General features: G+C 48.8%; 1 protein-coding gene across 4 annotated transcripts in view; it reads right to left on the bottom strand.

The window, feature by feature from the left end:
• The window catches only part of ITGAL (integrin subunit alpha L), a 34518-nt gene extending 22714 nt beyond the window's left edge, over positions 1–11804 (bottom strand). For all 4 annotated transcript variants that reach the window (XM_081133751.1, XM_081133749.1, XM_081133750.1 and 1 more), the window contains exons 1-11: positions 11664–11804; positions 10481–10583; positions 9784–9878; positions 9607–9674; positions 7999–8116; positions 7759–7889; positions 6913–7058; positions 3438–3570; positions 3115–3265; positions 385–458; positions 163–295 (exon numbers count right to left, since the gene is read on the bottom strand). In XM_081133751.1, the coding sequence (XP_080989877.1) occupies positions 163–295; positions 385–458; positions 3115–3265; positions 3438–3570; positions 6913–7058; positions 7759–7889; positions 7999–8116; positions 9607–9674; positions 9784–9878; positions 10481–10583; positions 11664–11718 (1207 nt within the window). In that variant the 5' untranslated portion in view covers positions 11719–11804. The remainder of the gene's footprint in view (positions 1–162; positions 296–384; positions 459–3114; positions 3266–3437; positions 3571–6912; positions 7059–7758; positions 7890–7998; positions 8117–9606; positions 9675–9783; positions 9879–10480; positions 10584–11663) is intronic.
• Between the last annotated feature and the right edge of the window lie 4152 nt (positions 11805–15956).

Below are 15956 nucleotides of genomic sequence, written 5' to 3' on the forward strand. Positions count from 1 at the left end.
GGGGTTATTAAGGGAAAGTTAAGAATGTTATAACCATATTTAAACTCTGAGTTTGTTCATGCTGGCTGCTTAATTGCTTTCATTTATCTTTTTGAAAGTCAGTCAGAGCGACTCTCTGGTCCTTAAAACCAAAAGAACCCTGTGTAGAAGAGAGGCACTCACCCAGATATCCTGCTCTCGCTTCTGGTGTCAGTGGCTTATTCCCAACAAATGTATCATCCTGCAGGTCTGCCGTCAGGTCTAGAAAGCCACCAGCCCAGTCCTTGGCTCCAACTGCCCCCACGACACCATGGTCCTGCCCAGGGAAGGAGACAGCAGGGTCAGAGCAGAGTCAGCTGCATCCCCACAAGCTCCCTTGGCCTATTGCTCAGTCCCACCGCTCACCCCGCTGAGGTCAGCGCTGATTCCACTGGAGGACAGCTCCATGTCGAAGGATGTCAGGTCCTGTTTGCTTGTGCCTAAGGGACAGGGAGAGGAGAGCAGTAAATACAGTGATATTCATGAAAGGACTGAGAGAGAAGCACAGCATTTGCAAGGCAGAAAGAACATGAACTTCTGAATCAGACAAACTGGGAAGTGCTTACGCTCCGAGCCTCAGTGACACTCCACGAGCCCAGTTAGTGCAATCAGCTTGTCTAAGATGCAGCGCTCGATTTCTGTTCCTACTCAGACTTCCCCACTTCAACAGATGGCACCTCCACCCACCTCGTGAATCATGCTAAAAACCCAGGAGGAAACCTTGATTCTCCCCTGGCCCCCTGTTCCATCTCCAACATATCCCTAAATCATGTTGTTTCTACCTCCAAAAGACATCTGAACAGTCTGCGTTGCCACCACGCCAGTGCAAGCCAGTCTCATCTCTTCCCTGAGAAATGCAGCAACTTAGGTTTCTGACTCCATTTTCCTCTTTCTGTGCTTTTTCTCCATGGGGCAAGCCAGAGTAATCTTTTAAAAAACGTGACAAACCACATCTTTCTCTCTCTTAAAAACCCTTCATTACTTCCCATTGCTCTTTAGACCAAAATTCAAAGTCCTCCTAGGGCCTTGAATGTCCTGCCTCGTCTGCAGCCTTCCCCTGCTCGCCACGCTCCCTCCGCCGACCTTCCTGCCTGTTCCTCAACGTGCCGAGCCCTCCCGGTCTCTGGTCTCTGGGCCTAACACTCGCTCTTCCCTTTGACCGCAACGCTCTTTGCCCGCGCTCTTCACATGGCTCTTTGAGTCTCGTCTTTCAGGTCTCAGCTCAAAAGGCGAGCCAGAGTGAGTTTTATCTCAACTAAAAAAAGGCATCGTCCTTGAAAATCCTATTCAAGCGGTTGGATCTGCCTTGTCCCTTTAGTGGTTTTCTTTACAGCACTTTGTCCAACTTGAATATGAACGCTGCTTCGGCAGCACCCTGAGCGTCGGATCCTCAGAGCCTGGTACATGGATGTCGCAGGCACGAATGCAAGTGGAAATAATACCACCAGCCTAGTAGGGACACTGAGAGGAATGAATGAAATAATATGGATAAAGTGCCAGAAACAGTAATGATTATGAATATTTGTGCATTCACTGCTTTGCACCGCTGAGCCGGGGCTACAGTGGTGCGAAAGCAGACACGATGCTGCTATGACGGGCTTCACAGTTTAGTGTGGGAAGCAGACACTGAGTAAGCAATCAGAGTGCAGTCTGTGTCGCAGGGGCTGTGATGGGGGACATACGACAGTCACAGAAGAAACCCCTGCCCCAGACTTGGGGATCATAGAGAACTTATCAGAAGTGGCATCTAAACCAAGACCTGAAAGATGAGGAAGGGCAGGGCAGGAGAGGGCGGAAGGGCTACGGATGATATGAGCTACAGTTTAGTGAGCACCTACACGGTACTAAGCAATTCACTAAGCAGTTGTTAGGAGTTGAACTGTGTTCCCTAAAAAGGTATGTGGAAGCTCTAATCCCCTGCACTTCAGAATGTGGCCTTATTCTGTAATTAAGAGGTAATCAAGCTAAAATGAGGTCACTAGGGTGGGCCCCAATCCAATATGACTGATGTCCTTGTAAAATGGGAAATTTGGACATAGAGACAGATGTGCACAGAGAGACGACAGCGTGAGGACAGCCATGTGACTGGATGGATGCAGTACAAGTCAGGAAATGCCAGGGCTGCTAGCAAACACCAGGAGCCAGAAGTGGCAAGGAAGAATTCTCTTCCAGAACTGTCAGAAAGAGCATGGCCCTGCTGACCCCTTGATTTCTCACTCCTAGCCTCTAGAACTGCGAGACAATAAATTTCTATTGCTTTAACCACCGTCGTTTGGCACTTTGTTATAGCAGACCTAGGAAACGAATGCAGCTTTACAACCCTGTGAGACTGGAGTTATTATCGGCACCTAACAGAGAGCAAGGCGCCTACAGGGAAATGGCCTGGCTGACGTCACACAGCACAGGCAGAGCGGGTTCTTCATGGGTCTGCCTGGTTCCACTGCATACACCACATTGCTTCTTGAACGCTCACAGTCCCCTGGACACGGGGCCCAGGTATTCCAGCAAGATGTGGGGGCCAGGCCTGATGCCACCAAAGTGCTGAGCTGAACACCAAGGCAGTGTCCCAGCAAAGGGGCCTTCTCTGTGGGAACCATGTACCTTCCAGCAGACTAGGCCTCCTGGGGAAATACCATCCCACGGCCAGTCCTCCGTCTGGTGATGCCAATCAAAATCTTCTCTTATTCTGGACCAAGGAGGAGGGCCTGTGGGCTACGTGCAATTGGCCCCAGCCCACTCGCCTGTCTTAAGTAATTTGAGGCCTACGATAAGTGAAAATGAGGGAGCTGAGGGAGGGGAAGGCATTAGAGTCATTCTACAGGGCTCGGCTGCCACCAGCAAGAGAGAGGTCAGTCGTGGGCCCCAGCCTGGCCTAAGCTAAACTTCAAGAGGAAGATGGAGTTTCAGAGGGAATAGCTGCTCCTAAATCACCCTCTCCTAAATCCCTACCCGAGGTCTTTTCAGGAGAGTTCTTAGCACAGTGTCAGATACTGAGTAAGAGCTAATTACTATTATTCAGCCTGTCTCTACCCTAATGTCCCAGGTGAGCTACTGTATACGAGCCCCTGAACGCTCTCTCCAGGGTCTACCACTCACCCTCGATGTCATAGATCTTCTTTTGCAGCTCAGTGAACAGATCCTTAAGCTTCTCAAATGTGTCCAGAATCTTTACAAACTCTTTTGCGGGTTTTGAGGCAAATTTGTGGAGCGTCTGCTGGCTTGTCTTCGTCTGAAAATGCCTTCCGATCTGGGAGGGAGAGAAGAGTGCAGCGCTGACATCCCCAGAATTGCAGACCATTTTCCCTATTTCCACGAGACAGTGGCGCCAAGGGGAAAGGGGGGTAGGACTCAGAAACTGGAGGGGGAAGATGAGCCGTGGGAAGAAGGCAGAGGCCCGGGGCCCAGGGCCGGGGCCATACCCCAATGATGTAGCGGATGATGTCTTCAGCCGCGGCGATGTTGCCACCGTCGGTGGCTTCCCCGTCCGTGATGATGATTAGCACTTTGGTGGCATCTGGCCGCGCCCCAAGTTCCTGCCGGAACACCTGGTTCCTGAGTCCAGGAAAGGGGGATGTGAGAGACTCCCCCCAAATCACATTAAGTCTCCCCCAGCCCGCGCCCTCTCCTTAAGTTACTGCCCCGCTGATTGTGCAAAGGCCCCTCTCGCTTGCCCCAGGCGGCCCTTCCAGCCTTCCAAGTCCCCTCTGCACCCCCGCCTTGCCCTTGGGGCAGCCCCTCTCCTGAACCAGCGTCCTCATGGCGCCCTGGGCAGGCAAGAAATTGTCCCAGAGCCCATGGGTGGGAAGGGGGAGGTTTTGTGAGGGGAGACTCTGGAGTCCTGCCCTCTGTTTCATCCACAAGGCAACTATCCTTCAATCAGACATACTGGTGATTTAGGTGAGATTTTGATGGGGGTGGGGGTGGAGGGGAAAGTTCTATGGCCCAAGAAAACTGGAAAGTCACTTGTCCAGAGCAAGCTCCCAGAGCACCGTCTCTGCCGCATCCCATCCCCAGGCCGACTTAGGTCTCTGCTACAGCGAGCCTCCGAGGGAAGGGAAGTAGCTTCTTTCTGTGTCAGTTTTCCCGCATACTCATGTGACATGAGCTCCCCAAGGAAAGGACCGTGTCTGATTTGCTGCTGTATCTCTGGCTGCTGACACAGAGCAGGAGCTCAGTGTGAAACGACAGGAGGAAGGAAGGACTGAGTTCTGGGCAGGCCACGCTCCAGTTCCTGCGCTGTCCACAGCCTCCCTGTGAAGCACGAGACGCTGCCCACAGCTTTCGGTGTGTCCCAGCTGTATTGGAGCCATCTGACCCTTCTCTCCCCACCCCACAGCTAACCGGAGATGGACAATTAATCCAAGAGCAGCCGATCCACAACCCCTGGCTATGACATGACCTGCGTTGGGAGCAGACGCTGCAGGCCACATGGGGAGGCCCCGGTGGGGGGTGGAGGAGAGATACAGAGGGGAGGGCTGGAAAGTGACCTGGAAGCTGCCAAAGACAGAGGCGCTCTGATGGGCAGGGCCGGGGCACCTGCTGTCAAGACCTCTAGTTCTATCTTGGAGGCAACATTTCTTCAACCTCCACCCACACAGACGTGGCCTATTATGGTTCCTGTTCATGGATTTCCACCCTGGTTTAAACCACTGTCATCTCTCATCTGGATTTTTCAATAGTCTCCTAACTGGCTTCCCTGCTTCCATCCTGCCCCCTCCAGTCTAATATCAACCCTGCAGCTAGAGGGATCCTTTTTATTTTATTTTTAAATTTATTTTTAAATATATCTTTATTGATTTCAGAGAGAGGAAGGGAGAGAGAGAAACATCAATGATGAGAGAGTCATTGATCCGCTGCCTCCTGCACGCCCCCCACTGAGGATCGAGCCCGCAACCCGGGCATGTGCCCTGACCGGGGATCGAATCTCCATCGCCTGGATCCTAGGCTGCTGCTCATCCTCTGAGCCACGCCCAGCCGGGCCAGAGGGATCCTTTTAAAAATATGAATCAAACGATCATTCCTCCGCTCAAAACCTCCAATGACCTCATCTTAGACAGAAGAAAAGCCAAAGTCTTTACAGTGGCCTCCAAGTCACCCAGACACCCACGGTCTCTGGCCTCTTTCCTGCTACTTTCTCCTCTCACTTACCCCTCTCCAGCCACACTGCTGTCCTGGATTTTCTTGGAACATCCCAAGCATCTCGTCTTGGGCCCTTTGCTAGTCCCTCTGCCTGGAATGATTTTCCCCCAGGTTTCCACATGGTTCGCTTCCTCACTTCCAACAAGTCTTTGCTCAAATGTAACCTTCCCTGGTCTTCCTACTGAATATTTCTTTCTTTTTAATCAAATTTATACCTTCTACTGTATTATCTAATTTACTTATTTATCCTGTTCATTGCATTTCTCTCCCCTACTAGAATGTTAAGGTCCAAGAAGACCTAACATTCTATCTACTGCTATAGTCCCAGCCCCTAGAACATGGCAAACAACCACCTGCAGGCAAAGCCAGCCCATGGCTTGTTTTTATATGGCTCATGAGCTAAAATTGGTTTTTTATATTTTTGTTTGCAAAGGGTTACAAAAACAAAGAATAATGTGTGCCGGATACTGTATGTGGCCAGAAAAACCTAAAATATTTACTCTTTGGCCCTTTACAGAAAAAAGTTGCCAACTCCTAATAGGCAACACTGCCTGACACATGGCTGGAAGGTCAGGAAGCATTTATGAGCTCCATTTCTGTGACTGCTCCTTTTCGCTCCCACCGTTGACACTTTTTGGGGTGTCTTCCCATCCTGGGTGACCCCTTTCTCTAAGAACTGCCCCCTCCCCATGGAGGGACCCCAGAAGCCATGTCTGTGCCCCAACTCTATGCCATAAAGTAGGCCAGGGCCACAGCTGGGTGGCAGTGGACGCCTGAGCCAGGCTGAGCCGATCATGTTCACGCCTGGAGGCTGGAATTCAGGCTGAGGAGCTGAAGCTGCCATTGTCTCAGTGGATGTCGCCTGACTGCGTACCCACCAAAGCTGTCTACAGAGAGAAAAGAACGGACTGGACTGGACAGGTCAAGCGAGCCCCAGAAGGAAAGAGCTGGAACACATATGCAGAGCCTTGAGATGCACCACATGAGTGTTTAACTCATGCAGCTTCAACTCTGCATGCTTGGCAAGGAAATGAAAACGAGAGAAGCAAGTGTAACGGTCCAAGAGACCCTTCTGGCTGTTTCTCTCACCTTGAGTGTGTATACCTGGGAGCCTGGGATAGGAGATATAATTCTCTTACTCCTCAAATAAGGCCATTCCATGGCCAGTCTAATGTTTAAAAATAGGTATTTTTAAAATATACAATATGGCCCTTCAACACAGCCCAGCTATGTTCATTTAGGCCTCAATCTAATCAGCAATCTGATCCAACTCGGGGGGAAATTTTTTTCCTGTAGTAAATTTAGGAAATCAAGACATGCTCGTTTCCAGTGTGGGACTTGAATATATTGGATTTTATGAACAATTCAGGGAATTCTTCAAGGATAATTTTGACTATCAGATTTTTGTCAAAAAATCACTTGTCAGTCATACACTGACTTCAAAGCTGATCCCTATCTAAGAAGTGACTGTACTGTGGCTGCCGTGGTTCACAATCACTTTCCAAGCCCTGCTTCTAGTCCCTCGAGAGGTCTGACAATCCTGCCTGTCCCAGAGCTATCCCTGCAGCATCCCTCTGGGATTTGGTCAGTATAAAGTCAAGTCCAGAATCTGGACTAAAATTGCTCCCTCCACTTGAATTCTTACAATACCCCCCCCGCCCCCGAGCCTCCCGTTGAGTTCTACACCCCAACGTGAAGAAGCGGTTTGCACAGAACGACTGACGGATGGGCTCTCTCCTGCAAAAGGGAACTCACGCGACATAGTTTATGGCACCAAAGGTGTTGGTCAGAAGGCCCATGTGCTTTACTTTGGCCAGCAGAACATCAGGGTTCTTCAGCTTAACGTAGTCCACGAAATTAAATTCTGTTTTGTAGTTCGAAGAAAACTGAACAGCGGCAAACTGTAAGAAGGAAGAAATGCGATGTAATACAGCCCTTTTCTCTTGTCTGCTCCAGTCTCGACGTCTTATCCAGGACCTGGGCAGCCCAACTCTACCTCCCTGCCTCAAATCATTCTTTTGAAAATAAACAAACACAAAAATAAAATTAAATAAGCCTCTGGCCCTTTATGTAGGGCTGTCTGCTGAGCTCCTGATCTCTGGTCTGCCCTCCTCACCAACAGAAGTGGCTTCCAGGAGCCTTACCTCGGCCAAGTGACCCTACTCAGTAGGATACAGTTGTCTGGGCCAAAGGCAGCCGCTTGACTGAGGCTAGGCCAGTAAGAATTTGTTCTCTGAGATTCTGGAATTTGCAGTGGGAGGGGTTGGTTGAGAGGAAGGTTAAAACAAGTAAACAAGCAAAAAAGACCTCCTGAAACTTTAACGTGTGAACTTAAGAGCTTTCCACAGGCCCATGTGATCCAAAGAAGCTGAGGGAGCCATTCTACAGAGAGAGAGAGAGAGAAAAGGGAAGCAAAGGTCAAAAGGAAACAGAAATGAGAACCAGAGGAAATTCTAGACACTTTCTCTTCCTTGGATCTCGTTCCTTCCAGAGTTCTGGTTATAGCTTCTGGAGACACCTCATACTGAGATTTCCTTTTACGCCTTCAGCGAGCTTGGGCAGGCCCTGTTGCCTATAAGCAGCTGTCCTGACTCTGTTTACCTGGTAGGAAGTGTTGCTGAGTTTCTTCATCACATCCTTCATGAATTTCAGAATTTTCTGGAATTCATCTTGCCGCAAGCTCCCCGAGCCATCAAATAGAAACACCAGGTCTACGTTGCCCTTGAGACATTCTGCAGAAGCCAGACGCAAAGGGCTTTGGTAAGTGTCCCTGGCGGCTGGCCTGCCTGTGCTGGTTCCCGCGGATGGGCAGTGGTCCCCACTGGGCCCCCAGTTCCTTACCCTGATAACCAGGGCGCCCTTGCAGCACAGGCCCCTGCAGGTTCTGCTGGAAGAGGTAGCACCGGCCACTTAGATACATATTCTGGTCGCATGTCTGAGACAGCCCAGGGTCGCAGGTCTGAAGGAAGCAAAGGTAAAACAGTTTCGGCTTCCTCCTGCTGTGTAATCTGGGCATCATCAGCCAAGAACAAAACCCTTCAGGGTGGTCATCCCCTCACCTCACTCCCTATGTCTAATTGGTTCCCAAGCCAAGGTAATTGGGCCTCCAGGTTTCTTATACCAGTATCTCCATCCCCACTACCAATGGGTGCCAGTGGGTGCTTACTGCCTAGGCCCTAGAGGGTAAAATCTGAAATCCTTAGTTTGGCATTCATATAGTTTACAGCTGGACACCCTCCTACAGTTCCAGGCCCATCTCCTTCCATTCTCAATCACATATTCCGTGTTTAAGCCAAATCAAATTACTCAGTATTCCCAGAATACACAATGGTGTTCCTTTCATTTAGGACAATGCTTCCTGCCAGACTGCATTGTCTTGAAAGTTAGGACTCATGTCACGGTGATCTGCATATCTGAGTCCCCTGCCCCATGATAACCTGCCTAGGACAATGCTTGGCATATAATAGTAGCTAAGTAAACACGGGGCCACTATTTCACTCAGTCTTCTATTTCTCACATAGCTGTTAGATGCTGCTGGACTGAATTGTAAAGAGCGATGGACTTAGAATCAAATGGGAATTGGATCCAAATCCTGGCTCTACTTCTTTAAAACCAGGAGTCCTTGGCCAAGTCCCTTTGGTCTTGTTTCCTCATGTGTAATATGTGAGTACTAATCCTTAACTTGTCTGACTGTCTTGAGGATTAAAAAAGATAAAGCAGTGGTTTTCAAACTTTAAGCATTTCTGTACCACTTCACGATTTCTACCATATGGTATATCATTCATACTACTATTTACTTAATATTTTATTTACTTTAAAAAAACAACAACTTTAGCTTCATGCTAAGCAATGCAGTCTAAGAAATCATTAACTTTATGTGTTTGTTGTATATTTTTCTACTAATCCATTAAATAAATATGTAACTGTTAAAACATTGAGGTTTATGTACCACCAAAAATCATCCTGTATATCAATGGTTATAGATACCTAACATTTGGAAAAACTTAGGTAAGTAAGGTCCTGAAAATAGCTGGCTCTTAATTTGTTCTCAACAAATACTGATTGACTTTGAATCTCTCTAATGCATTTAATCTTTTATAAGATCTTTTTTTTTTAATCCTTACCCAATGATATGTTTCTTTATTTATTTCTTAAAGGGAGAGGGAGAGGGAGAGAGAGAAAGGTCAATGTGAAAGAGAAAATCGATGGGCTGCCCCTGGGGATTGAACGTGCCCAGACTGGGGATCAAACCTGCAACCTGGAAATGTGCCCTGACCTGAAATCGAACCCGTGACTCTTTGGTGCACAGGACGACGCTCCAACCAACTGAGCCACGCTGGCCAGGGCCTTCTATATGATCTTTAATCCATTTTTTTCTTTCTTCTTGTCAATCTGTTTCCTAGCATTGAACTTCCCAGGCTCTGATATCACACTACACAAAATTCTTACCAAAAACTTTCCATTTGTGGGGTCTGTCGCCAAGGTCATTCCCAAGTACTTAGAGGTGTAGTTGGAACCTGTAGGCACCATAATATTGGTTTGGAGGAAAGCAGGCAATCCGGGTGTGGTGGGGCCAGCCTCGATTCCCCTGCGATGCCTCCTCCGGGCTCCCTCCCGGCGACTCACCACTCAGGCTCACTGGCAGGCAGCGCCCAGCGTCGGGCTGGCACTGATAGAGGCTCCCTGCGCTGCTCCCCTCGCCTGGCGCTCCCACGACAACCCTGATGAGAAATCTCACCTGTGAGATGGAGTTACCCAGGTCTTCACCTACCCACTCCTACCTAATAAGGGGTTTCCTACCCCCCACCAGGTACCCCAAAGCAATGCAGCCATTGTCCTTCAGGCCCCACCTATTCTTTCCTCCCTATCGAATCCCGGATAAATCATCCAATGCTCCAGAATTCTAGAAAGTTAAGGATTTGTTTCCATCTACAGTCTAGAAAAACTGAGGCCCAGAGGATGTGCCAGAATGTTACATTATAAGTTCAATCAATCAGTCATCAATTCGAAAGTAACTTATGGCATAGCTACTGCGTGCTATGTGGAGGGGGAGCTCGCTGTCCGGTGGGGGAGACACTCGGGAATCTAGGAAGAATTGCCACGTGTTTCAGGGGCTGTGAGGTTCCCTTTCCGTTCCGCATATGTGGTGCTTTAGTGGTGGATGGTCTTCATCCTACTACCCGATGGCCTTGCTCCTGTTTCTGAGAAGTCCCCCCACGGGCTCCCTGTGACCTGCTGGTTTCACTGGCCAGCCCCAGGGCTGGCATGGGGTCGCCTCCTTCCGGCCTCTGCAGGGCAGGGACGACCTGGGGCATCAACTCACTCGTTTCCAACCTGCAGGACTCGGTACCCAAAATGCCTCCCGGCCTGTGGGAAGGACAAGTTTTGCACATGCCGCACATCCAGGTTGTAGCTGGAGGCCAGGGCTGAGGGAGACAAAGTGCACATCAGCCAGGGACCCCCCACCTCTCCCCCACGCCCTGCATGCTGATTGGCGGCCACCCCAGTGCCCCAAGGGGACGGGTAGACCCCCAAGGACCCGCTCCCTCCTGACCAGGCAGCCTACACCCAGGCAGAGCTGGGACCAGCTTCCTTGGACTCCCCTCCAGGGCCTTAGCTCAGGGAGATATGGAACCGGGACTCCCTGCTGCCCAGGGCGCTGGCAGGCCCAGGCCTGGGACGGGCAAACTTCCCATTTGGCCTCCGTGCAAAGAAGGAAGGATGAGCAGGCAGGGGCCCCTGAGAGAACAGCAGGCCCTAGGGGCCCCCTGAGGAGACAGGGGTGCCCCAAGCAGGGTGTATCTCCCCACATTCATTTCTACCTCAAGCCTGGGGCCCAGGCACGCAGAGAACTCAAATAATGAGCCTCAGGCTTCCTGCCACAGGCTCAGGGTTTCCAGATGCCCTGATCCCTGTGAATCTGGCTCTTCACTCCTCCGATGGCCCCGCACTCCCCACCCCGCCAGGGACCAGGCTCTTCCTCAACCTCAGAGCTCAGGTTCTCCCACCTCAGGCAGCTCAGGCTCATCTGCAAGCCCCAGCCCTTCCTTTCTGGCCCTGCTCTCTTCCCAGGCCTCAGGCTTATGTCACAGCATCTTAAGATGTCAGAGATGAGGCCCCACCCTTTGTTCAGACAGAGAGACTGAGGCCCAGAAAGAGGGAGGCCTTGGCTGAGATGGCACTGAGAGGCGGTACCATAGGTGGGACCGGACCCAGCGCAGCTCTAGGTTCCCATTACCACCTACCTTTTTTAGCGGCCCGCTCCCTCACCTCTCTCACTGCTGCCGTCTTTGTCTCCCTCCCCTGTCTTTTCCTCCATACCTTGCCTATGCTTTGGACTCTGACTTTCTTTCTTTGCCCCCCTCTCCCTCTAGAGCCCTGGGCCCCACATTACCTGTGGCCAATTCCACCTTTAGAGCAGCTTCTCCTTGGCTCTCGTCTCGTAAAGTCTGCAGTTTCCCAATCGCAGACATATGTCCCTTCCCCACCATGCCTCTCTTGCTTACCAAAGAGAAGAGGCCCGGACAGCAGCAGCCTCATTGCCATGACGCCCGAGGTCATCTCCAAGCGGCTGGCGGGACCTGACAGGCTCAGGCTCAGAGAACCCTTAGGAATTGCTGCCAACCTAGACAGGGCCAAAGAGGGAAATGATCATGCTCTGGCACTTATCGAAGTGGAACTTTCTCACAGAGGCACCAGCCTGATGACACTGTGGTGGCAAAGGAGGACTTGTAGGGGTTGTGAAACCGCAAGAGTTCAGAGAGGAAGCGTAAACGGGTTAGAGACATTTCCTGTGCCTGCTTGCATTTTCACATCCACGAGCAAACAGCATAGTAGCCAAGAGCCGCTGCGTCTCTGTCCTTCACTGACACATGAACTTAAGACTCTTCAAAGCTCAGTAAGTCTGGTCAAGTCAACATAAAGGGACAGCTTTCTCTTACCATTGAAAGATGCCCACAGTACACTGTGAAAGAAAAAGACCAAGACACAGAACAGTACGTTTAGAAATTCATTTTGATTCTAAAAAATAAAAATAATACCCACAGAATGAGAGAAAATATTTGCAAATTATAAAGCTGATATGGGACATGCATCCAGCATATATAAAGAACTTTTGCAGCTCCACAATAAAAAGACAACCCAATTTTTTAAGTGGGCAAAGGATTTGAATAGACATTTGTCCAAAGATGATATACACACGGCCACCAAGCACATGGAAAGATGCTCGGCATCATTAGTCTTAGAAAAATAGAAATCAAAACCAAAATAAGATACCACTTGGCATTCATTAGGATGGCTGGAATAAAAACAGAACAGGAAATAGCAAGTGTGGATGTGAAGTGGAGAAACTGAAACGCTTGTACTTGGCCGGTGGGGATGTAAAATGGTGAAAAACAGTTTGACAGTTTCTCAAAGCAGAGAAATGGCAAACGCAGAGCTACCACATGACCCAGCAATTCCGAGGCATAGAGGCAAAAGGACTGAAAACGGATGTTTGTGCAGAAGCATCCCTGAATTCTCACAGCTGCTTTACTCATTTTAGGAAAGCTGGGAACAAGGCACTGTCCATCAGCTGATGGCTGATGAACAGAATGTGGTTTGTGGCCACCCAATGGAATAGTATTAGGCCATCAAAATGAATGAAGTACTGGTGCGTGCTACAACATGGATGGACTTTGTGAGCATTATACTAAGTTAAAGAAGTCAGGCCCGGCCGGGCGTGGCTCAGCGGCTGAGCGTCGACCTAGGATCCAGGCGATCGGGGTTCGATTCCGGTCAGGGCCCATGCCAGGGCTGCAGGCTTGATCCCCAGTTGGGGGCGTGCAGGAGGCAGCCGATCAATGACTCTCTCAGCATTGATGTTTCTATCTCTCTTTCACACCCCCTTCCTCTCTCTGAAATCAATAAAGATATATTTAAAAAAATAGAAGAAGTCAGGCACAAAAGGTCACATATTGCATGATTCTATTTAAGTGAAATGTCTAGAATAGGCAAATCTACAGAGAGAAAGCAGATCAGCGGTCGTGAGGATGGGGGAGTAGGGAATGAAGAGTGGCTGCCGGTGGGCATGGGGTTTCTCTTTGGGGTGATGGAATGCTCTGGAATTACACAGTGGTGATTGTTGCACAACTTTATGAATGTATTAAAAACCACTGAGTTGTACACTTTAAAATGGTAATTTTAGGATATGTAAATTATATCTCAAATAATGAAAAATAGAAGTTGAAATCATGTGTGTATGTGTGTGAGTGTAAAATAAGTCCGAAAGCACACACAACCAAACTCCAAACAGAGTAAGATTTATACATTTCTGTACTGCCTGAGAAAAAGTATTTCACAATGAGGATGTGTAATGGGTAGTTTCGAAAAAATAAAAATATTAAAAACACAAGAGAACAGAACAACTGAACTTGTTTATGGGAAAGGGGGCAGGACACTGGGATTTCCCCTGTGTAGTGAGGACAGCCTGCGCAACCCGCAAGGCCACTTCCAGTGTCACCGCCCTGGGCAAGGTTTTCCAGGCAGATTACTTATAATCTACTGCCAGGCAGCTACAACCTGACAAGTTGGCTCCTGGGAATTAGATAATGTCAGGTAGTCTTTTTCAAATTCAATTAAAAGCATATCATTCAGACTGACTTCATTGAGTCTCTGTACAGCAGTTTCAATTTACATCTAACCTAATTCTTTTTTTTTGTTCTGAAATTACAAAAATATACATTTTAAAATTCAAAAGTTATAGAAGTGGGTAGAGTAAAAGGATAAAGACTCTCTTTTAACACCCACCTCCTGCTCCTAAATCTCAAAAGCAACCATTGTTAACAATTTGGAGCCATACTATGTTCATGACAAAAAATTATTAGTTCTAGTTAACCATACAGGTTTGACCTGTTTGGAAAAACTGTAATTATCTCACCAGAGAACATCTAACTCAGAGTTAACAGTCAAATCAGCTATTTGCAATATGAAGGTTTTTCTTTAGGCCATCTTCAAAGTTTAGATGCGCCCTGACCTGTGTGGCTTCCAAGTCAGGGCACGTGCCCAGCAGGGGGTGTGCAGGAGGCCACTGATCAATGTTTTTTGCTCTCACATGAATTTTTCTCTTTCTCCCTTTCCCTTCCTCTCTCTCTAAAAATCAATAAAAATATCTTTTTTAAAACACTTTTGGATGCTTTAATTAGGGTTTAAGTTTATAGAAACATTTTCAGTAGCAACACCTGGGATAAAAGGAATTCAGGAAAGCCCTGGCCGGATTGCTCAGTGGTTAGAGTGTCAGCCTGCGGGCTGCAGGGTCCGGGTTTGATTCGGGCCAAGGGCATGTCCCTCGGTTGCAGGCTCAATTGCCCACCATGGTTGGGGCGCGTGTGGGAGGCAACCGATCGATGTGTCTCTCTCACATCGATGTTTCTCTCTCTCTCCCTCTCCCTTCCACTCTCTCTGAAAAGCAATGGAAAAAATATCCTCAGGTGAGGGTTAAAAAAAAAAAAGAAAGAATTCAGGACATAATCTCAAAGCCTCCACTGCTTGGATTAGAGTTTATGTGTATGTTTCAGCAGGTAAGTATACTCATTTACATATATATCACGTTCTGTTTAAGGGGAAAAACCATATATTTTTCCCCTCCTGATTGAGGACAGTAAAGCTGAAGAAGCTACAAAGTACAAATAAGCCCCAAAGATTCTGGGAATTAGTCAGGGGCTCAATACTCAGAAGCAGGTATTTCCCCTGAAGAGCTGGGCTGCAGAGATCTCAGGCTGGGACTATGTGGGGATGTCCTGAGGCAGGATGCGCCCCCGCCCAACACACACGCAAGGGGCAGGGGCTGACTTCATATCTCGGGCTGTCAGCTCTGAGGGCCCAAGGCCCCTGAAGGGCCTCTCAGTCTCTTCCTTTTGTTTGAGCCTCCATCAGTTCTCAACAGAACTGCTGCTGCCACTCGGGTTGCCTTCCCCCAGTTGGCTCCTCCTGGAGCAGGTTCTACCTACCAAATTAACCCTGAGAAACCTGAGCATGTCTCTCTTAGACTTTAAAACCTCTCACAATTCCCCTTTTGCATTCACAAAATCAAGTCCAAGCTTGTTGGCCTGGCTTTCACGAGCCTCATTACCTCTCCATACCCCACGCTCTAACCTACCAAGTCTCTCACGGGTTCAGATAGGTCAAGTATCTAGAGAGGAGTGTGTGAAACTCGAAGTGCTGGCCACACTGGCACCCCTTCTGAAGAAAGCAGCTTCAGCAGCATGTCATCTTGGCTACATCAAATGAACAGTATGAACCGATCCTGCTGGGGAGGTGATGGTCGCTGACGGGACCCGAAATCAATGCCTAAGACTAAGGTAGCCACGGACAGACTGAACCCAACAGATACCAGCTCTCTTCAGGATGCCTTGCTCACTCTACTTATTATGAATTGTCCTATACAGAATCAGGAAAATGGACTCAAACATCATCTCATAGTTGAGTGACAAATGAGGTCCTAGACTGGGAAGTCCTGGGCGACACAGAATCTGTGCATCTAAGACAGAGCCAGGGATCTGGATGCTTCAACTCCTCTGTGTCCTTTGTCAAGTAAAATTATTTTAATAATGTTTTATTTCTCTGTAGATTTATCTGAAAGCAATGAGAGAGCATTTCCTCTTGCTTCCCTAAGAAAGTAAACAGGACTCTGTGTCCAGCCATTTCTTCCCCCCTGCCCATCCCCTGGTCCGAGATGCCATCATCCTGTGCCTCCTGCATTTTGCAGCACTCCCCCCGCTGGTCCACCGCCTCCAGCCCTGCAGCCTATTCTCCACACGGCA

This window comes from Miniopterus schreibersii, assembly GCF_964146895.1.
Source record: "Miniopterus schreibersii genome assembly, chromosome: 3".
Taxonomy (NCBI): domain Eukaryota; kingdom Metazoa; phylum Chordata; class Mammalia; order Chiroptera; family Miniopteridae; genus Miniopterus; species Miniopterus schreibersii.